The sequence below is a fragment of the Elgaria multicarinata genome, chromosome 22, assembly GCF_023053635.1.
Source record: "Elgaria multicarinata webbii isolate HBS135686 ecotype San Diego chromosome 22, rElgMul1.1.pri, whole genome shotgun sequence".
Classification (NCBI taxonomy): domain Eukaryota; kingdom Metazoa; phylum Chordata; class Lepidosauria; order Squamata; family Anguidae; genus Elgaria; species Elgaria multicarinata.
The window spans coordinates 3,091,401-3,114,921 of record NC_086192.1 but is presented as its reverse complement, the minus strand read 5'-3'; the positions used below and the strand labels follow the sequence as shown (position 1 = coordinate 3,114,921).

The window sequence follows — 23,521 nt, the reverse complement described above, 5'->3', positions numbered from 1 at the left end:
TAATTTTAGAGGTTACCATGAACGGCGGTGAAACAGGTTTTTTTTTAAAAAAATCACAGACATAATCACACAGTATCAGTTTCCATAGTTCTTAAAGAAATTTAATTTCAGAAATATGTCCGTAAAAAATATACTGGGAGAAAGGAATTGCGATCAAGAGTTTTAAAGCATTTTGGTTTTTTTCTCTCTTACATACTCAGTGCTTATAGTTTTCTGCATTCGAGTCGGTTCTGGCTTTGCGGTGTCCCATCCGAAATCTTTAAAAGTCAAAAGGACACGGGATGGTTAATTAAAATCAAGTTTGCGATCTTGGTAGTTTCTACTTTGCTTTCTTGCAAGAAACATTCATGCGAATTGCACTGCATTCTTTCGCATTAACCCCACTGTTGTGAATTTTCAGCCTGATACAGGAATGCCCCGTGCTCACAGTTCCCCAGCGTTTTTAGATAAAGATGTCATTGTTCCTCTGCCCACCATTTTCTTTTTGCCCGTGAAGGTGGTGGGCACGACTGGCATTTCCTCTGCACCGCTGTGAAAGGTAAAAAAGGGAAAGGAAAAATCTGCCGCCGCTCAATACCAGTGGTAAGAGCGGAGAACGAGCGGGGTGGGGAGAGAGAGAAAAAGTTGCAAGAAGGTCATGCCCAAGTCCCTTCTTCCTTTAAAGGAAAAACATTTCATAATGGTTATCGTTTGGGGGCAATTCAGTATGCTGGATGACCTCTGTAAAAAAAAAATTTAAAAAATCCTGAGCAGGAGTACTCTATACTGCAATTTTGTGGCAGGTCCCACTTATAATTCAAAAACTTAATAATAATTAGTCGAATTAAAAAAGGGCACAGTGGGAGGCACTTTTCCCTCGTTGTTTCATTCATAGGGCTCCACTTAAAGGCCTGCTGTCATGTGGTCGATTACCACGGTCTTTTCCCATAGCAGTCTTCTAACATTTAAAGGGCACCTATGGTAAAATGTCTTGCGGGATCAGACATAAAAGTCTGTCTGCTCCAGCGTTCTCTCTCCATTGTTGGCCATTCAGTTCAGATATCCCCCACAAGAAGGAGATGAAACTGCCAATATTTACGTAACAATCCCCCACCACCACCTTCTAATCTGGAAATTCAAAGTACGCTGCCTCTGATCAAGCCTAATAGCCACAGCTAGACTCACCCTCTCTTTATATAATTGTTTATAAGCAGTTGTCAGTATAATCTATTGGTTTCCTATTCCTGCCTAAGTAGCCTGCATGGTATGAGTTCACTGCACTCTTGGAAAAAGCTGGGTAAGCAATTATTTTATGGTTGTGCTGTTATACATTACCATTTCCCAAAGACAGCATTTTAAAAGCGCAAGGCAATTGAAAGGTGGACGTTTTTTTTCCACGACAAGTTTCCCCTACTCCCCCTTCCCCTTTAACCAGCAAGAATAGGATTAATTATTATTACAATAATTAATCCTGGCAGAGTAGCCTTTTCAAGCATATTAGAGGCGACAGATATCTCATCTGCAGGAGTACAAGAGAGCACTAGAAATGTTCCTTCCTGTAAGACACGGGCCTGGAATGCCAGCTGAACGAATAAGGGCAGAGTTTCAAGAGCTTCTGCTCAAATGCTAACCTTCCACTTAATTCATAAAGACAAGAAAGCAGGCGTGCTACGGACAGAAATTCCAATTGTGTACCGGAAAAATAAATTTTACTCAGAATAAAATGATTGCCCCTAACGCTGTGGTGTGGTGCTATCTTCCCCGAAAAGGAGTTCCAGACTTAGTATTTGTCAGCTCTCCATCTCCAAGGCCACAAAGAGAGACAGCTCCGCCCTCAGAAAGGGTGACCCAAGTTTGCTAGATCCATAGCTGGTAGAGATGGTCGAGAATTTTGTTCATTTTGCTTTTTGCAAAAAGCACAAGTTCCTTAATACACAGGATGCAAAGAAGCGGAGATTAAAAATATTAAAATGTGGGAGAAAGCAATGGAATCGACCATCTAGGTGGCTTTTGGGAGCTTAGCTCTGAAGTCTGAGTTCGAATCCCTGTGTATTCACATGCTTGTGGTGCTAAATGAGGGTTCCTACCTCTTTTTTACTGACCTGCTTTTCAGCTCTAGCAGCTACCCGGCAGGCAGGTATAATATGATCTTCTCCATGCTAGGAATAGCTGTACCTATTGAATTCGGACGGTGCTGATAGATGAGGATTTTGTTTGGTTCGACGTTTGATAGTGACTTACCAAAATTTACACATTTCTTCATAAACAGGAGGGAGAGATTTAAAAAAAAAAAAACGAACGTGGAAAGTAACCAATGTCAGTCATGGGTTTTGCAGCTAAAATAATACACACGTCCATCTAGAGCTTCCCTTTCCCATAAGAACGGGGTCTAAAAGTCCAGGTCTAAAATGACTTAGCAGCATCACTGAAATGAACCAGCGTATATCATCTTCAGGGGTCCTTCTCTATGAGCCTCTGCCAAAGGGAGTGAGGCAGGTGGCTACCAGGAGGAGGGCCTTTTCTGCTGTGCCCCCCCCCCCCTTCAGCTGTGGAATGAGTTCCCTAGAGAGGTTTGCCTGGCACCTACACTGTGCTTTATCCAACGTCTTTTTTATTGCCTCAGTATTTTAACATTTTACCATCCTAGCCTTTTAACTTTGCTGTTTTAAATCTGAACTTTAAATCTCTGCATTGTTGCTGGGTTTTATTCTGGATGTGCTTTTGTGCTGTGGTTTAGGTTTTATACTTCAGTTGAACTTTACGGTTTTAATTTCTGTGAACTGCCCAGAGAGCTTCGGTAAATCAATGAATAAATAAATAATTTGGCTATCCGCAGCATCAAACTACCTAGTGCTTCTCCAACGTTGGAGTTCCAATGTCAAAGAGTACAGAAAGAAGGTGTTCTGGGGGGGGGGATGCTGGGGGACACTGGATTCGCGGGATCCAAAGTCTTTCTGTGCCGTCAACACACACCCAGAATGAGGGGGAAACTACACCAGCCCTGGAGTTGTTGTAGAAGAGATACCTGGAAGAGATATCTGTAATTGAAGGGAGCAGTTTAAAAAAGAAAGCGAACAACAGAAAAGTAAAAAAGTAAAATGCTGGCCCTCTTTGTTTCATGCCCTAGCTAGCACAAACACATTAGGGGTGGTGGTCCTTGACCATGGGATGATACCCCTCCCCACCTCTCGGTAGGATTGCTCTGCCTGTGCATTTCCAGAAATATGCAGCATCGTGACAATAGATAGAAATGAACCTGAAACTTTCCTTTACGTGTTCCAACAAAGTAATATAGACCGTTTTGGGGTTTGTTTAGAACAGCAGGAAAATGTCCTCCTCCGCTTACCTGCTAGCATGGTAGAAAAGTCCAAATTCTCAGCGGAATTGTTGGGACTCGGGTCATTTTCAAGCGGGTTTGACGTGAGTGGCTGCCTGCTCCTTTTTTTCTGATTGAACAGTGGCACAGGTAGACAGCCTAGAATTTGAAGATGCAACAGAAGGTACTATGAGTAAATGTGAAATCCTTTGTCGCATTAATATGCATGCAATCCAGCCATTTGATGCAGGCGTGGAATCCTTGCATGGGCAGCTTTGTTCGCACAAAGCAGTTACATACAAAACCTGCTCCTTCCACTGAAGTGAATGGAGCAGCCTGCACAGTTAGGAGCTCCGTAAGAGGATCAGAACACACGCGGGGCTCTGAGCAAAAAGCAAAAATCTATAGTGTTTTTATTAATATGTATTTGCTGCAGGAACCGGTCAATTTCCATATATTTATTTTCGTAATCTATTCTGTTTCTGTTTGACACCAAGAGGCTGTAGACTACTGAAGTACCCCTTGCTCTTTCAAATTTCAGCCCCTAACCTCACACCAGTATTATTATCATTGTTATTCCAGTTTATTGAAGGTGCATGCCCATTCTGTAGGCTTTTTGGTACCTGGCGAAACCATGTTACAGTAGTGATAATTACTTTTCACCACCCTATACAGTGGGTATCCTAGGAGACATTTTATACACCTTTTCCCTGCACCCTAGCTTAGATCCCTGCAATATATAGCACCTTTTTCCCATCTTATGGGCGCTTCCTTAGTCATTTTAATCATTTTTTAATTCACCCCCAGTGAAATTTTGATACCTGCTGCTGTATTACGAGTTGAACTGTCAGTGAAATTCCTCTTCATGTTTGCTGGATATATCTGCAGACACAAAAATATAATTCACTGAGTGCCCCTGTTCTTATAGATGCGTTATGAACATGGCTTTTAAGACAGTTGTACAGTGTCTTGCGTAAGTATTCACACGTACACCCGTTGACTTGTCCACATTTTGTTGTGTTACAACCTGGAAATAAAATGGAGTCAGTTGGCATATTTACCATTTGATTTACACAACATGCTTAAGGCTTGGAAGTTGCAACATATATTTTTATTATTATTATTGTGGCACAAAAGTTAAGTAAACAAAAACAAACTGGCATTTGTTGGTTCATTAAGTTTTCACACCCTGAATCAATACTTGGTCGAAAGCACCTTTGGCAGCAATTACAGCTGTGAGATTTTGGGGCTAAGTCTCTACCAGCTTTGCACATCTGGATCCTGCAAAAGTCAAAGAGTGTGTGTGAATACTTATGCAAGGCACTGTAATTCATTAGTAAAGTATGGTTCAATTTATAAATACTGTATTTTCTGGCGTATAAGACTACTTTTTAACCCAGGAAGATCTTCTCAAAAGTTGGGGGTTGTCTTATACGCCCAGTCGTCTTATACGCTGGAAAATACGGTAGATTAGATTGTGCTAAATTTACTGAAGACAAATATATACACGTACATATGCACATGCAAACATGAAGGGTGGGGGATAGGAAAACGTCTAAATCTATTGGGATGGGGCAGAATGAGGGGAAATGCCTAAACCCATTAGGAAGGCAGGGAAGTGCCTAAATCCTATTATTATTATTATTATTATTATTATTATTATTATTATTATTATTATTTGCATTTATATACTGCCTATTAGTTGAAGCTGTCTGGGAGGTTTACAAAGATTAAAACACAGAACGTTAAAAACAAATATATAAAATTTAAAAGCATAAAAACATGAGGTGGAAGGCAAGAAAGTGCCTAAATCCCTTAGCATGAGGCGGAAAGCGGGAAACTGCTGAGTCCGTTAGCATGAGGCGGAAGATGGAAAAAGGCCTAAAACCATTAAAAAGGCAGGATATTATTATTATTATTATTATTATTATTATTATTATTATTCATGGCGGTTTTTCTAGGGACATGACAGGCATTGCCAAGTCATGCTGTCTTTTACAGATTCAGGAATTATCATTTATTTGCATTTATTTATTTATTTATTTATTTACTTAAAACATTCATATCCCGCCCTATATCATTAAGATCTCAGAGCGGCGTACAGATAAAAGCATACAGTATAAAACAGTAAATATACACAGCTAAAAACCAATTAAACCCTAAACCAAGTTAAAACAATATATAATTGCTTCAAAAAGTGGATGTGTGTATAGACGGCGAGCTGTTAATGCTAACTCCAAAATATTTCCGTTGTGGACACTACCATGGAAGACTTGCAGGGGAGAGGTGGTGGAAAAGCAAAACAAAATGGCAGCCTCCCTCCACATGGAAAGTTAGCATGTCAGGGAGAGAAGGCTAGTCTAGAATCCCCTTGGCTTGCTAGCTTTCAATGTGCTGGGAGGATTATTATTATTTTTCTTTTGATGTGGGAGAATATTCATACATTTGGTTTTCTCTCTGATGATCTGAAGTGTTACAGTCCAAAACAGGCACACATAATTGAGCTATATAATCAGTAGCGTCCTATGATATGATTTATTTATTTATTTTTTATTTATTTAAGGATTTTTATGCCGCCATTCAGCCAAAAAAGGCTCTCACGGCGGCTTACAAAAGTATTTCTTGACAGTCCCTGCCCACAGGCTTACAATCTAAAAGACATGACGCAAAAGGAAATTGATAGTAATAATTATTATTATTCTAATAATGATAATTGCGTTAGAGCTGCGTTAGTAAGAGTATCGTGCTGCCATGAACAAAACTTTTGTTTTATGCATATATTGTATAATACATATATTGTATTTTATAGTATGGTTTTATACTGTTTTATACGTTGAATGTTTTTAATTTTTTGTGAACCGCCCAGAGAGCTCCAGCTATTGGGCGGTATAGAAATGTCATAAATAAATAAATAAATAAATAGTTTAAAAGCAGTAAAACAATTAAAACCATGTGCTGCCCCATAGCGGAAGCTCTCTGGGTGGTTTACAAAGATTAAAACACGGGACGTTAAAAACAAATATACAAAATTTAAAACCATAAAAACGCGAGGTGGAAAGGCAGGAAAGTGCCTCAATCCACCAGCGTGAGGAGAAAGATGGGAAATTGCCTAAATCCCCTTAGCATGAGGCGGAAAGCGGGAAACTGCTGAGTCTGTTTCGCATGAGGTGGAAGATGGAAAAAGGCCCAAAATCCACTCACACGAGGCAGAAGGGGAGGAAAATGGGAAAGTGCCTAAATCTATTAGAAAGGCAGGAAATTGCCTAAACCCACGAGGCGGAAGGCAAGGAAGTGCCTAAGTCTAATGGAGGCTGAGGGCAGATGCCTTGAGCCCCTCAGCCTCGTGCCCATTTCTATTCCTGTCAGAGATTCTCTGTGAGGGGAAAAAGGCCCTGAGGGGAAACATGTCTCTCGTTCTGCCACCCATCTTCGCTTCAGGGAGAAATGGCAGCATTTGGGCTTAAGAAAGTTCTTCTTTAAGACTGGCAGAGAGCGGGACGTGAGGGGAAAAGAGGGCAAGAGGAGGCATTAAAACCAAATATAGGCCGCCTTCCGCCTTCCTCTGTCAAGATATCCTGAGGGGAAGAAAGGCGGCAATTGCAGAACCACCAGGACCCTATTAATAATTATTTTAATATCTACAGTGATATAATAACGGGTTGTTTTTGTTTTTTTGGTTCACACCAAACTTTTTTTTCCCCTCTCAGTTACAGAGTAGCCAAAGTTGGTTTCATTTTATTTATTTATTTGTTGCATTTTTATGCCGCCCAATAGCCGAAGCTGTCTGAGGAAATAACAAGCCTGTTATTCCCCCGAAAGGGGTTATTTCTAATTCTCCAAATATTTTGCCTCCCAGTTTACCACACGGTTCTGTTGACCTTCGTAATTTCTTCCTCATTTTGTACCCACTGAAAATCTAATTTCCAGAAAACTCCCAATTACTTAATGGGACTTTTTCCCCCCCCAGCAGGGCTTGTACCTCGTCCACATGTGTCACATCTGAGGGTTTCCTCCCACACACACTTTATAAATGTAAATAAATAAAATAGCAATAATTGTCCACATATGTCACATCTGAGGGTTTCCTCCCACACACACTTTCTAAATGTAAATAAATAAAATAGCAATAATTGTCCACATATGTCACATCTGAGGGTTTTAACCCCCCTTACTAAAGGCAAATAAATAAATAGCAATAATAGGGTGTATGGTATTCCAGGTATCTTACGCCCCTTTTTCCTGCTGTAAAGGCTACAATCCCATGTTCCCTTACCTAGGAGTAAGCCCCATTAAAACTAGTGGGGCTTACCTCTGAGTAAAACTGCCTACGATGGCACTGTAAAGGCCTCAGTTCTCCAAACTGTCCATATACAAGTCTACTCAGATGTAAATCCCATCGAATTCAGTGGGGTATAGGGTGTCAGCCTTAAAGCCTCAATCCCCCAACCCCAATTATTTACCAAGGTGTCTCTCTAAACTCAGAGGGACGTCATCTCAGTTGGTAATTCCAACAGGTAAATGTGGGAAATGCTCCACAAAACATAATATGCCATATTTCATATCCAGGCCCCTTTAAAAAAAATGTGCATGTTTAGACAGAAAAAGGTCCTACCATCCTATACATGTTTTGACAGAAATGTCCTACAATCCTGTGCATGTTTAGACTGAAAAAAGTCCCACAATTCTATGTATGTTTAGACAGAAAAAGGTCCTACAATCTTATTTATTTATTTATTTATTGTATTTCTATACCGCCCAACAGCCGAAGCTCTCTGGGCGGTTTACTTATGCAAGTTTAGACAGAGAAAGTCCTACAACCCTATGCATTTTTAGACAGGAAAAAGTCCTACAATCCTATGCATATTTAGACAAGAAAAAGTCCTACAACTACCAGCTTGCACCAGCCAGTCATGTCTAAACATGCATAAGATTGCACCCTAAAGCATTTCCTTTTCATCAAACCCAGGTGAGGCAGTGGCTGTTCTGAACCAGTGCCTGGGCACGGTAATGGACTGGATGAGGGCTAATAAACTGAGACTCAATCCAGACAAGACGGAGGTACTGTTAGCGGGTGGTTCATCTGTCCGGCGAGGTGATATTTGCCCTGTCCTGGACGGGGTTGCACTCTCCCTAAAGGATCGGGTCCGTAGTTTGGGGGTGCTCTTGGATCCAGAACTGTCACCTGAGGCACAGGTGAACTCAGTGGCAAAGAGCACCTTTTATCAGCTCAGGCTGATATACCAGCTGCGCCCTTATCTGGACAGAGATAGCCTAGCTACAGTGATCCATGCTCTGATAACCTCTCGTTTGCATTACTGCAATGCGTTATAAGTGGGGCTGCCTTTGAAAACAGTCCGGAAACTTCAACTGGTATAAAACAGGGCAGCACGGTTACTAACAGGGACTGGTCGACGAGACCACATCACGCCAGTCCTTTTCCAGCTTCATTGGCTGCCAGTCCAGGTCCGGGCCCGATTCAAAGTGCTGGTATTAACATTTAAAGTCCTAAATGGTTTGGGGCCAGGTTATCTGAAGGAACGCCTCCTCCCATATGTACCTGCCCGGACTCTAAGGTCATCTTCAGGGGTCCTTCTCCGTGAGCCCCTGCCAAAGGAAGTGAGGCAGGTGGCTACCAGGAGGAGGGCCTTCTCTGCTGTGGCACCCCGGCTGTGGAATGAGCTCCCAAAGAAGGTTCGCTTGGCACCTACATTATATGCTTTTAGACGCCAGGTGAAGACGTTTTTATTCTCCCAGCATTTTAACAATCTATAAATACATTTTAACATGGTGTTTTAAATTTGTAATTTTGCATTGCTGCTGTTTTGATCTGGTTGAGCTTTTATATTGTATTTTATATTATGGTTTTATACTTTGAATGGTTTTAATTTTTGTGAACCGCCCAGAGAGCTCCGGCTATTGGGAGGTATAGAAATGTAATAAATAAATAAATAAATAAATAAAGCAAGCATGAGGGCATTTACAGTGGCGTTACATGCAGAAATTCAAGAGGTGATCCACTTTATTTCTGTGCTGGGAATAATAGCTGCACCTGTTGGTTTTCTGCTTTGAAAGAAAGAAAAAATGGTAAATAACCTAACATCTCCTTGATCCTAAATGTCTTACTTGGAAGTTGCCCCCATTGATTTCAGTTTAAAACATATTTGTTAAACCTTCCAAAGAAGAACAAAGATATTGAAGATATTTTTTGTGAAAATGTGTTAAAATCATAGATTAATAGGGAAACTGAATGAGACTTGAACACACGTGAAACTGACATGGACCATAAATAGACCAGACTTATCTCACACTCGGGACAGTGGACAACCCTGTACAATTTTAATTGGTTGTGGCAACTGGAATTTGGAAGTTAAAATAAAAATGGAACATTTTTGTCTTGGAGAAAGTGTTTAAAATTAGGTGGTTTGCTTCATTAATTCTTTGGTTTCCAGGTTCTTTAAGGAGATCTCTTATTTTTGTCTCTCTTTTTTTGCCTACAGACCCTCTTGGGAAAGTGGGAGTTAAAACTTTCTTTGGACAAAGTCAACCTACTCTTAACAGTGGGGGGAAAGACAGAGCTTTTACAGCTTTAGTCCTCAACCGTGTTTGGAAAAACAGTGGGCTTGTTCTGCGAGGGCTGTTCTTTTTTCTGGACCCAAACCTCCCGCCTGTTGAACGAGGTAAGTCCATCGAAAGAATTGGCCACAATTTGTCCGGGTTTTGGAAAGGAATTTTGGACATTTCTCCCCCTCTTTGTTGGTCTACTGCCAATGCAGAGGATAAACAGCATACTTACAGGCACTGTACAGACACTGTCGACTAGTATAATATGCTGTTTACTTTCCAAAAGCGCCCGCCCAGTTATTTCGGCTCTTCACAACAGTTGTGATCCAACCATGCCAGCGGCTTGTTAATTAATAGCCTTGAGAAATGAGGTCAAGAGACAGCACAAACAGTACTTTGGTTATAAAATATAACTCCTCTATCTTGCTTAATAAATTATCTACCAGAGTTATTTTCCTGCAAACGTTGGGGAGGTGGGAAGCGACGGCAATACCATTAAAATAAACTGCGCCTATCCGGGTTAATACACAGACAGGTTTACTAAATCCACGTTCCCGCCCGGCGATGCAGAGTTTATAGTGCGAGCAAAAGCAGGACGTCTTAAAATCCTTAGCCAAGCTCTCAAGTTTTATATCTACTATCCGAGTTAGTCTTGCTTAGGTGAGTGTTGCTGTTGTTTTTAATCGCCGCTTCATAAATCCTGAGCGAACCTTTGTACATCCTTGGCTAAGCGCTGGAAATACAGCAATTGTTTTGCTTTTCCGTGGGACGTGGCAAGGACAAAGAGAGGAGCTCTGCCCGGCTCCCAGCTGTATAAGATGTTCCCCACCCAGCTTTTTGCCAAAACGCTCACATGTTGTGCTTGGCGCTAGAGAAAGCAACCGAGGACAGGGCCTCACCAGTAAGGGGGGCTTTACACGATAACCAAGCTTACATCGGGGGCAGAAGATGCATTATGTTGTCCACACAGTTTTGTTTGGGAAACTGCAAAGTAAATTGAAGTTTTGCACAGGGGCAGTGATGTCTTCAGGTTTTGGGGGTCCCATTGTGGAAGATGTCATGAGGCCTCCTTCTCCCTGAGTAGCCCAACGTCCTCCTCATTGGTGTTGCTAATGCATTTTCCCTGCACCTCTGGGTCCAATCCACAGCGTTCAGAGGGAAGGCAGGTCACCTGGTCCTCTTGCTATTGCTCATGTGCTTGGGGAACACAGGTGAGTAGTCAGTAACTCCAAGGAGGAGGAAAAGTCCGGGGCCTCTCAAGATTTGTAGTCAGCTTTGCAGATGTCCAACCATACTGGCCCTGATTCGGGGTGGTGAAGCGGCGGTTCTCTCGTTCCCTCTGGGCTGTTTTAGTTCTCAAACAGGCCCACTCTAGTTGCCTTTCACGCTCCTACATTCTCGCTCACCCTCCCGGTTCATTTGGGCAAAAGCATATAGGTGGAGGCAGTTTTGATAAAGAGGTAAGCGCTCTCCTCTTCCCCGCCGCACAGATATCCAGTTGAGACGGAGCCTGCCTCAGCTGCTTTTGATTAAAAACACACCCTGGGAAAACATTTGTAGAATCCCAGCATCATCAGGGGCTGTTTAGGCCTCCTAGTCCATCCCCCTGCTCAGTGCAGGAATCCAGTTCAAAGCATCCCTCATGGGTGGCCGTCACATGACGTGTAGCTTCGCCCTTGACGCTTGTTTGTTCATTTGAAAAAATAACACCCTTCCCCCACCTCTTTATGTGTCCATGTTCTAGGGCTGGACAAACTTGCCGAGTTCATTTCTGTTCAGTTTCTCATTTCTCCAACATTTAAGTTCGTTCTGTCCCACTTCCGCGTCGGCGTGCAAATCTTTTCCTCGTAAAAATCGGTACGTACTTTTGTGCACGCCTTTCCTAATCTATGCATTCCACCCCCCGCAAGCAATTTCCCCTAATACAATGTGTTCTTGTGCAGTCTTTTCCCCAATTTATGCACTTTTCTGCATGCAGTCCCCAAACATGCACCTCCCTATGCGCTTTTTGTGGTTTGCACACTGCAGCGCAAAAATCGGGACTGTGCAAATAACACCATGTAATGGTGTCCACACTTTATTGAGGCAGGGAGTGTGGATTTGGTACATGTGCATTAAAATGCAAACCCAATTAATTTCTCACCCTAATGCACCCTCTAGGCAGTTCTATTTTGGCTTGGTAATTAACTGATGTCCTAAAAATAAACGCTCTTATCATCTGCTAATGCGGAGATGCGAAACCTCTGGCCCATGGAGTTTCCACATCTGGGTACAGAGCTTCCTTAGGTTCCCCCAGTGGTGGAGTTTGGCTTCCAAGCTCCTCCTCCTGGAGGAATCCCTTCTGTTCAGAGATAACAGCACCATGTTTAGCCTGGAGAAGAGAAGGCAGAAGCGAGACATGAAAGCACTCTTCAAATCCTTGAAAGGTTGTCACACAGAGGGGGGCCAGGATCTCTTCTCGATCCTCCCAGAGTGCAGGACACGGAATAACGGGCTCAAGTGACAGAAGGCAGATTCCAGCTGGACAGCAGGAAAAATGTCCTGACGGTTAGAGCAGTACGACAATAGAACCAATGATCTAGGGAGGTCGTGGGCTCTCCCACCCGAGATGCAGTTGGACAGCCATCTGTCAGGCATGCTTTAAGGTGGATTCCTGCATTGAGCAGGGGGTTGGACTCAGTGGCCTTAGAGGCCCCTTCCAGCTCTACTATTCTATGATTCTATGACCTGCCCAGTGTTGAGTGGAGTGGCTATTCACCCTAGAGCTGGCCAAATTCTTTCGCACAGGAAGTACTGGCCCAAACAAAGAATTTGGCTTGTGCAAGGAAAGCACAACCACCCTTTCCTAGCCCCATCGGAGACCTTGCACACAAAGTTAATATAATTATGGATTGCTAAACAGATATACCTAAGAAAAATGTATGTTGAAGCATCACCCAGCATTGCTCCCTTCCCCCAGGAATGATCTCTAAACTCCCCTCTCTCTGTTCCCTGGAAGGAAGTGTCTTTAAATTACATCACAAACTTGGTGCTTGCTATTAGCAGACATACCGTTTAAAAAGTCTTTCCCCTGCTCATTCTAGGCGAGGAAACCTCCGGTAGACTTTGAGCCAGGCTGTGCGAGCTGAACATGTCTTCAAGCTTACTTCTAGATATTATTACCCAAATATAGTCAAAAGAAGGGGCTGGTCTTGAGAAGGGCGGAGAGTTGAATGAGTAACACCCAAGTAGCTGCAAAGCACTTAAGACATGCTGGGGAAATGTTTGTTTTCCAGTTATCTTCCAGTTCAGATTGGCCAAGGGAACTGAACAGCAAATCTGAAACTTTTATTTCTTCTCCAATCTCTGTCCTTCCTCTTTCGGTCCAGGGCAGCAAGGGTTTATCGCCACTTCATGGGATGGCGTCCGGCCAGGTTGTACAAGAAGCTCCGGTACGGAAGGTTGCTATCTTTGGAGGAACTCACGGCAATGAACTCTCGGGGGTATTTCTGGTCAAGCACTGGCAGAAGGACGGGACTGAGATTCAGAGGCCGGGGCTGGACCCCAAGCCTTTTATCACGAATCCAAGAGCTGTGGAGCAATGTTGCAGATATATGGACTGCGACCTGAACCGGGTTTTTGATCCCAAAAGCTTGGGGTAAGCCAAACTGTGTGTGTGTGTGTGTGTGTGTGTGTGTGTGTGTTTCTCACTTGTGTGAGTGTACGAAAGAAGCGGTAGGAAGACACGGAGTGAGTGGGTTTGTGAGTGGAAGAGGTCATCATCTGATATACATCACAAAAGCCCCACCTGAAAACAGCCTTCTTCCTGGTGCATTTTCGTTCTGAAATCCCGTAAACGTTGACCTAAAGAAATATTGGAGCAGCAGGTGGCTACACACACACACTACTGTAACTCACAGATAAATTCTACACAAAACTAACGGACAGCATAAAAGTTGAGTGTGAATCCATGCTGGGTACATTGTACATATGTCAAATGAAAGCTCTCAGTGTCATTTCTCCTCCTGTGTCCCGAAATGAACTTCCTGAGCCATTTAGTTTTGTGGGACTTTTAATGTCACAGGCAGCGGCAGTCCATTGCCAAAAGTAAAAATACAGATCTATTTAAATACGAAGGAGGATTTCGAAACCTAATATACTCCACGTGTTGGTTGCATTAAAGTTTGTTTTAAAAACAATGTATGGTGTAATGGGGCAGAAGACGTCACCAGTTAATGAATGGATTCCGTTGTACCGCTTGTAACGACTCGCTTGAGAGAGGGGAAACATTAGCATACTTATCCATCTTTTAAAAGGCTTATTCATTAATTGAAAGAAAAAGAACTAGAACTTCCTGCTAGCCAACTGTAAATATGGACTTTGGCACAGGAGCAAGATGCTTTGATATACAGATAGTATACTCAGCAATTACTTACAGGCTGATTCTAGTGCGAAAGATGAATCAGGGCCGGCGTCAAGGGTAGGTATGGTAGGGGAGCTGCTGAGGGCTCACGCCCCAACAGGGACCCACTAGCAAGAGCATCCTGGTTTTCCTCTTCCTCTTCCGAATTGCAACCTGCTTGTCCACCTGCCTCTTGCACGGGACCAGGCAGCGGAGGTGCTGAGAAGGAGGAGCAGGAGATGCCGCAACCTCTTTGCTCCCTGTCAAGCAAGAGAGAGGAACAGTGTGGAGAATGTGCATAGGGAGACATTTTTCTCCCTCTCCCATAATACTAGTACCCAACAGGGTCATATCCCATGAAGCTGATGGGTGGAAGATTCAGGACAAATAAAAGGAAGGTCCTCTTCACACAGCGCAGAGCTGAAGTATGGAATTCACTACCACGAGATGTGGTGGTGGCCATCCATTTGGATGGCTTTAAAAGGGAGTTGGATAAATTCCTGGAGGAGGAGAAGGCGATCAGTGGCTACGAGCCCTGTTGGCTATGTGCTACCTCTAGGGTGACCATATGGAAAGGAGGACAGGGCTCCTCTATCTTTAACAGTTGCATAGAAAAGGGAATTTCAGCAGGTGTCATTTGTATCCATGCAGCACCTGTGAAATTCCCTCCTCATCACAACAGTTAAAGCTGCAGGAGCCCGGTCCTCTTCTCTGGTCACTCTAGTGTAGCTCCTGCAAGCTTTAACTGTTTTGATGAAGAGGGAATTTCACCAGGTTCTGTATATATATAAATGACACCTACTGAAATTCCCGTTTCAATACAACTGTTAAAAGATACAGGAGCCCTGTCCTCCTTTTCATATGGGCACCCTAACAGAAATGGCTGAGTGGGTTTTTTGGGTGTGTGCTTGTGCTTTTTTTTCCAACAGCAAGCCCATTGCAGACAATACTCCCTATGAAGTGAGAAGGGCTCAAGAAATCAATCACCTATTTGGCCCGAAAGGGAGCCACGAAGCGTATGACCTGATCTTTGACCTGCACAACACCACTGCTAACATGGGTGCCACCCTCATCCTTGAAAATTCCAGGGATGATTTCACCCTTCAGATGAGCCGCTATATTAAGGTAAAATGTTCTAATCACCGGTAATTTCTGGTACTCAACAGGGAAACTTAGGCCGGATCTACACTACTGCTTTAAAGCGCTTTATAACAGTTACAAAGCGCTTTAACTGCTTTAAAGCGCGATAAAACTGTTATAAAGCGCTTTAAAGCAATAGTGTAGATCCGGCCCCAGAGAACCATCAATGAGCTCCCAGATACAGTGCAAAACAATCATATCCCTCCCTGCCCTATAACAGGGGCACTGAACCTCTTTCACCCTGAGGGCTGAATTCAGTTTCAGAGAAGGGCCCTGGTGTGGGCGGAGGGACGCATTCCACGTGCGAGCGAAGTTGAAGGCAAAATGTGATGGAGCCAAATTGCAAAAAAATAACAGCTTATTTTAGCCTACAGTTTTTATTGTCAGGAATTAAGCCGGCAAGGAGGCAGTTGAGCCGTTTAGTGACGGGATATCCACACAAAAAAGCTGAGAAACCCCCAAATAATTGGTGGAGAAAGGGGGTGGGGCTAGTTAAAGGGGGTGGGGCCATCTGGAGGACACCTGAGTGCCAGATTTGGCACAAAGACCTAAGGCTCTGGACTCCTTCACTATGATAACGTGAGCCTGCATGCAGCACTGGGACCTCAGTAATCCTCAGCATTGCTTGGTCAGCCGATTCTTCTTTTTCATAGAATCATAGAAAGCAGAGTTGGAAGGGGCCTACAAGGCCATCGAGTCCAACCCCCTGCTCAATGCAGGAATCCACCCTAAAGCATCCCCGACAGATGCTTGTCCAGCATAGCTCTTCTTTACCATTCCAAGGCTGCCAACTGACCTGAAAATAATTTGAAACATGGTTTCATTTTGCTGTACCACTGACTCATTGTTTTCAGTTGCTGGCTGCTAATTGTTGCCTTTTAAAATCCATGAACTGGAAACGCAGGGACATCCGTATAGTTTGAATAAAGATGTTTTAAAAACTGGCCTGACTGGAAAAAGGTGGGTTTGCTTTTTAACACCCCGGGGCAGCATCTGATATGTGTACATGAGTGTGCGCATATAAGCCGCCTTGGGTTCCTCAGAGGGAAAAAAGGTGGGATATAAATCTAATAAATAAATAAATATGCCACTCCCTTCGCCACACAACACAAAGGAGCTTTTATCATGCGGTCGCCTTGCCACATTCAGTCAGTTTTACAGGGGGGTGCAGACTTCGAGCCTGCCATTTGTAACCCCTTCTGTCTTTCTTCACACTTACCTTCCACCTTTTTCCTTGCCGGAGAAAACCTGTTAAGGGGGGAAAGACGGAACAGCTGCCCCAGCGGCTTTTGATTGCTCATGCGAAGAGCCTTCCGTCTGGAAGTCCACTTAAGCCCAGGTTCGGCCCTCCCTGTCCGCCTGCGTCAGACCCAAAAGCAAATCGAAGCTTTTGCTATGAGCTCTGATCCGCTCCTGACCCTTCCTCGGTTCCCCCCATGTGCCGCCGTGCACAAGCGCAAAAGTTTACTTTTGAAATAAACATTGGCTATACAAGGTAGTGGGCGAACCAAAAAGCGATTAACGCCAGCCCTGCTCCTTGAGGCAAAAAGCGATTAACGCCAGCCCTGTGCCTTTTATTCATTGCTACTTCCTTAGAGCGTGTTGTAACCCAGGATTACAAAACGTCAGAGAGGTACTGAAAGCCTGGCCTCATCCCAAGCAGGAGAAGGATGCAGCCGTTTCGTAACCATCGCCTCCAGTTCATGCAATGTTTAATTAGACATCGATAAAGCAGATGTGCAACCATGGGGGGAAAAGTAGGACATAGAGAAAAGCAATGAATAAAAACACAACGCTTCTATGGATCTAGTTTAAACGGATCTGATAAAAAGCTGAATGCTGACCACCCACTTTCAGTACATTTGCTTTCCTGTTTAACTATTTATACTCACCCCAAGTTCATTCATTCTGTAGTCTAAAATAGGTTAAGATGGGTATAGAGCTATAGAATTTGTTGTGTGAGTTTTTCATCAAGATAAAACATCGCATTAAAAAACAAACAAACCCTAAACCACAGCCAGGAAGGGAAGAAAAGGAAGCGGGAAACCACTCTAAAGGCAGCTTGACGCGTGAGCATGAACACGGCAGCATTAATTTTCTCTTGTTGATGAGCCAACGCTAGAATTGCGTTCACTTATATTAGTGTGCAGCAAAGGGCAGTGGCAGGCTTTGTAGAATCTCAGGGGAAGGCCCCCAACAATCCCAGCTTTGTAGTCTTTTCTAAAGAGCAGGGGGTTGGACTCGATGGCCTTGTAGGCCCCTTCCAACTCTGCTATTCTATGATTCTTTGAAAGATGCCCTTCCTTCTTTGGGGACCGCTACATAGGAGCCACTGATTGAAGGCAATGTATAAATAACATCCCCATCAGTAGTCTTTCGGGGGCTCAGCATTAATGTTTGCATAACAAGAACGTTAAACAAATGTATTCCACAGGAGGCGTTGGCTCCAGAGGTCTGTCATATCTTCCTTATTGAGCATCCCAACCTGAAATACGCAACAACCCGGAGTATAGCAAAACATCCTGTTGGTAAATATGAATGTTATTAGCATTGTCTAGTCCTCAGATGATGATGATGATGATGATGATGATGATGTCTCCGGATTTTGCTTGCCCCTAATATGAGTTTGAGTTGTGCAAATGAACTATATTCAGGCACTCTAACAGTCACTTCCTGACTGTTAGAGCAGTACGACAATGGAATCAGTTACATAGGGAGGTTGTGGGCCCTCCCACACTAGAGGCATTCAAGAGGCAGCTGGACAACCATCTGTCAGGGATGCTTTAGGGTGGATTCCTGCATTGAGCAGGGCGTTGGACTCGATGGCCTTGTAGGCCCCTTCCAACTCTGCTATTCTATGATTCTATGTCCATCTGCTTTTCTCAACCAAATCTTTTTTGGTAGGTTGGCCCCATAGAATCATAGAATAACAAAGTTGGAAGGGGCCTACAAAGCCATAAAGTCCAACCCTCTGCTCAATGCAGGAATACACCCTAAAGCATCCCTGACAGATGTTGTCTAGCTGCCTCTTGAATGCCTCTAGTGTGGGAGAGCCCACAACCTCCCTAGGTAACTGATCCCATTGTTGTACTGCTCTAACAGTCAGGAAGTTTTTCCTGATGTCCAGCTGGAATCTGGCTTCCTTTAACTTCCGTGTCCTGCACTGTGGGAGGATCAAGAAGAGATCCTGGCCCTCCTCTGTGTGACAGCCTTTCAAGTATTTGAAGAGTGCTATCATGTCTCCCCTCAATCTTCTCTTCTCCAGGCTAAACATGCCCAGTTCTTTCAGTCTCTTTTCATAGGGCTTTGTTTTCAGACCCCTGATCATCCTGGTTGCCACACTTTTAGAAGAACACCTTCTGAAAAGTTGTTGTTTCAAGGAAGTTTTCCTTGAGCGACTGGCTGTACCAGAATTCGGGTTTAATCAGAACTCTGTTCTTTTAAAGAATAGCATTTTTTTTAATATGGTGTTTTTATTTTTATCTGTTGTTCACCGCACTGAAACTTTTTGGAAGCGGAACAGTATATAAATATTGTAAATAAATAAATAAACAAATAAGGATAAATCACAACTTGCTCAAAGGAGGTCAACGGAGATCCTCAGGGGTATAGAAACCAAGCCCTATGAAGGACATATGACTAGGGATGTATGGGAATTTTGTTCCTGTTTGTGGCGCAGAGCGGTAAAGCAACAGTTTCTGCAGCTGAAACTCTCCCCACGGCCTGAGTTCGGTCCCAGCAGAAGCTGGTTTCAGGCAGCCGGCTCGGGTCGACTCAGCCTTCTATCCTCCCGAGGTCGGTAAAATGAGTACCCAGTTAGCTGGGGGAAAGGTAATAATGGCCGGGGAAGGCAACGGCAAACCACCCCGCTATAAGGCCTGTCAAGAAAACGTCAGCGAAAGCTGGTGTCCCTCCAAGAGTCAGTAATGACTCAGTGCTTGCACGAGAGGTTCCTTTCCTTTCCTTGGAAATCATACAGACATGTCCCATTTGCAAACCTGAACGCGTAATTCTGGGACATCTGCCATTTACTGAGTTTGCATTCACATTCAAAAGTGCACATTTCCGAAAATGTGCTTTCCCCGCCCCCCAAAACTGCATTTTCATGTGTTAGGATATGCAAGGAAAGTGGACAAGGGTGCATTTTTCATCTCCTGTTCGGGGCGGAGGGAAGAGACACACATTTGGGAGGGACAATGAGGCGAGGCAAGCATCAAGCAGAGACCCAAGATGTGTTCGAATGTCCCTAGGTAGGACAGAAGTGGGTACGTTCAACTTGGAGAAAAGAAGGAAGTAGCGATGTGAGAGCCCTCTTCAAATACTTAAAGGGCCATCACAGAAAAGAGGGGGAAGATACGCTTTCTGCTGCCCCAGAGAGCAAGACTAGATCGATCCGCTTCAGTTACAGGAGGGGAGATACTTTCCCTTTGGATGTCCTGCATTAACCAGGGAGTTGTTATAGAGGGCTTTACCAGGTCCCCTCTAACCCGTTGAGAGACACGGGAAGACCCAGTTCAGACGACATGCTAACTCATGGCAGTTCAGCATTTCGAGCAAAACATTATGGCTTAGCATGTTGCGTGAACCCTTCCTAACCGTGGTGGCTACCTAACCACGATTTAAACACGCTCACTAACCGTTTGCTGTAAAAGGGTTCGCAGCCTAACCATGGCTTAGCGTGTCATCCAAACGGGCCTGAAGAGTCTCCTGGTTTTGAGGACACACACACACACACACCCCGCCAACTGTGAAGATTCTGATTTTTGAGTGAAGCAGAAGAAAGAGCCAGGGGGGAACATTCAGCTTTCCTCGCGGGGTGTTTAGCTGATCAAAATTGCTCCCCATTTGTATTTCTCCCCACCCACAGGGGGAAATACAGCAAATCCACTCCTCTTTTATCCCATGGGAAGAAATGCACCCCCGGGAAGGGAGTACTTTTTAGCTGACAAAGATCCCATGATCAAATTGTGAGCCTTATTACTGTTTTTAATAAAAACCTCTTAATCAGATGTTTCAGATGTTAGAGTTACTCTGTACATGGAGGTAAGCTATTAAAGACCTGAATCCCTGAACTCCACAAGCAGTTCCACGTGCCCAGGGGAGTATTTGACTTGCGTTTCTTCAAATTCAAGCCTCTAATCCCTACGTGACATGGCAAATGTCTTTCGAAACTTCAGCCATTCTGACTGCTGTCTTGGGGTACTTCCAGACAAGGGTTTCATGCAGCAGTCACCCTGTCTCAAACACAGAACGTTTTGGAGGATCCGGAAATTGTCATCTTCCCTCTGTCTGCACCTTCCCTGTGTTTTCCCATCACTTATTTTTTTCACACTTGAAAAAGACCCATAAAAGGAGGAAAAGACAAAATTGCCGCAAAATGGGAGCCAACATTCTCGAACAACCCTTAAAGAGGAAGGGGAAACTGATCATTTCCTTCATTTCCCGACGCAGGCGTTGAAGTTGGGCCACAGCCCCAAGGCGTTCTCCGAGCTGACATTTTGGACAAAATGAGGAGGGTCACCCGACACGCCCTTGACTTCGTGCAAATTTTCAATGCAGGTACGGCATTAATATTAAGCAAGCCTCAAGTCTTTGACGGATTTGCTGGTGGAGTATATTAATCGCCCGTTGGGCCTGCAAAAAATACCACAGTGCTCCTGTTCAGGGTTCAAGTTGTGCCTCCTGCGGGATACCCAATCCCATCACCACCGTTTTTCCATTTTTCTTTTCTAGATCATATTCAACATCCCATAGGAACCTCCTTAATACTATCCCGTATTACTGAAGTCTAAACTCCACGCTTCTTCTTCTGCCTACTTGGGGCCAAATAAATTTAACCAGCAGCTTTTTATGATGGACCCATACGCCATCAATTGTAGAAGACTATAAAATACAAACTACTATTTCATTTGAAAAATTGCTTCACAACCAGAGCTTTTGACACACTCTCTCTCTCTCTCTCTCTCTTAAATTGTTGCTGTTGGTATTTAGCTGCCTGATAATAGCTTCTATCACAATCTCTGAAGATATATAATTCAATGCCATCTGATAAATATAATTCCTAAACTTCTTAAGATGCTGACAAAAAGGGAAGACTTTTTATAAATGGCATCATCCGCAGAATATATGTTATGCATTGTGTAGCGTGATTAAGGCTCTTGATTTTTGCCGTTCCGATCAAATTTAGGTCTGAGTTTCATGCATCGCTGCATAACTGGGTCATCTCATTCAGTAACCCAATCTTCTGAAAGAGGGCGATCTATAGAGAACATTTCCTTGTTACTAGATCTAATCACAGTATTAACTATGTACAAATATTAATGGCGTCAAACATTGTCAAAAAATCTTACACATGTTTGTTTTAAAAATAAAAAATGCTACGAGCTGTTTGACATGACAGTTGGGAACAATATTTTGTCGCCTGCCCCTAGGAAAAGCATTCGCTCCATGCACCATCGAGGTTTACAAAATTACGGAGAAAGTCGATTATCCCAGAAACAAAAATAACGAGATTGTTGCTGTTGTTCACCCTAACCTGCAGGTAAGCATATGCCCTTTCTCTAATGTAAGCCCCATTTATTTTGATAGGTCTACCCCAAGCATGACTAAATGTGATCTTATACTCTGGCCTGCAACCTAATCTAAATCCATCTGACAGAGAGTTGGGTACCCCTGTGAGCACCTAACCCCTTCGCACCCACCCATGCTACACATGTTTACTCAGAAGTAAACCCCACTGAGTTCAATGGGGCTCATTCCCAGGTAAGTGCGTTTAGGATTGCAGTGTGAGTCCTGATCCAACCCATTGGCCTCATTCAGAAGACACCATAAACCATGGCTTTAACCATGGTGGTTAAGCTAGAAAGCTGGGCTGTGTTCAGAAGATACCTTAAACCACAGCTTTAACCATGGTGAATAGAGCAGAAAACCTTATTCTCCATGGTTAAAGCCGCAATTTAAGATGTCTTCTGAACATGGCCTGGCGTGGTTAAGCCAGAAAGCTGGGCTTTGTTCAGAAGCCACCTTAAACCATGGCTTTAACTAAGGTGAATAAAGCAAAAAGCTGTATTCACCATGGTTAAAACCATGGTTTAAGATGTCTTCTGAACATGGCCCGGCTTTCTGGCTTAACCACTGTGGTAAAAGCCATGGTTTAAGGTACCTTCTGAACTGTGTGTGTGTGTGTGTGTGTGTGTGTGATGTTTTTCCTGTCCCGCTAGGATCAAGACTGGCACCCTCTCAACCCCGGCGATCCTATGTTTTTAACTTTCGACGGAGTGACCATCCCGTACGAAGGAGATGCCACAGTGTACCCAACCTTTGTGAATGAGGCGGCTTATTACGAAAAGCAACAAGCTTTTGTCAAAACTGTAAAAGAAAAATTGAGCGCAAAAGGGATCAAAGCCTTGTAGAACTGGAATCATTTCTTGATTCATTTTGAAATCTTAGGGCTAAATCTACTACAGACGTGTTTCACCTTTCTAACCCAAGATGGCCAGAATACGTGTAACTCAGAATGGGACCTTGATTTCTAATTCTAAGGAATATTTAAAATGAAGGGATAACCAGAGCACTTTGTACGCAATATGCACTAGCCAAAAATAATAATAATAATAATCACAAGTGTTATTAGCATGAATGTATTACAGTTCTGTTTACAAATACTAAAAAACCTTTTATTAATGGCATTTTTAATAATAGGGAAATATGTTTTGTATTTAATGTGTTCAGAACCAAGCTAAACAGAGAGATATTGTGGAGTGAGAATGAGGCATTGAACAATTTAAACCTGTAAAGATTTTTTCTCTCAACTGTATTTTATACCAAGGAGGTCATCTCATCTTCTAGACAAGCTACAATGATAGGGGAAGCTTCATCTCTTGAATTTCTGCCTGCCAGGTACTTGTTCACAGCACTTGGTTACCCCAACACTAAATTAGAAGGAATTTTCCACATGCTAATGCCAACCTCTACAGTACTGTTAATGGTTTTTTTTAAAAAGTTCATTTATTACAAACTATTGCTATTTATTGGTGCTATGTTTTAATTCCTGGAGCAAAGCAATAGAATTAAACACCAGTGAGATGCACAGTTTTATAAAACTATCGATTTTATTTCTCTTATTTGCAATAAATATTTCTTAA

General features: G+C 43.3%; 2 protein-coding genes across 3 annotated transcripts in view; one reads left to right on the top strand and one right to left on the bottom strand.

The window, feature by feature from the left end:
* Positions 1–10,159, bottom strand: part of SPATA22 (spermatogenesis associated 22) — a 15,848-nt gene extending 5,689 nt beyond the window's left edge. The window contains exons 1-4 of the mRNA XM_063146591.1: positions 10,089–10,159; positions 4,117–4,177; positions 3,326–3,454; positions 197–257 (exon numbers count right to left, since the gene is read on the bottom strand). Of these exons, the coding sequence (XP_063002661.1) occupies positions 197–257; positions 3,326–3,454; positions 4,117–4,162 (236 nt within the window). The 5' untranslated portion in view covers positions 4,163–4,177; positions 10,089–10,159. The remainder of the gene's footprint in view (positions 1–196; positions 258–3,325; positions 3,455–4,116; positions 4,178–10,088) is intronic.
* On the top strand, positions 9,861–23,521 carry ASPA (aspartoacylase). Of its 2 annotated transcripts, XM_063146592.1 has the most exons (8): positions 9,861–9,972; positions 11,601–11,713; positions 13,225–13,493; positions 15,167–15,362; positions 17,812–17,905; positions 20,829–20,936; positions 21,809–21,918; positions 22,598–23,521. In XM_063146592.1, the coding sequence occupies exons 3-8, from the start codon at positions 13,255–13,257 to the stop codon at positions 22,787–22,789; spliced, it is 939 nt and encodes a 312-aa protein (XP_063002662.1). In that variant the 5' UTR covers positions 9,861–9,972; positions 11,601–11,713; positions 13,225–13,254; the 3' UTR covers positions 22,790–23,521. The 2 variants fall into 2 exon arrangements, with proteins under 2 accessions (XP_063002662.1, XP_063002663.1); XM_063146593.1 differs by lacking the exon at positions 11,601–11,713.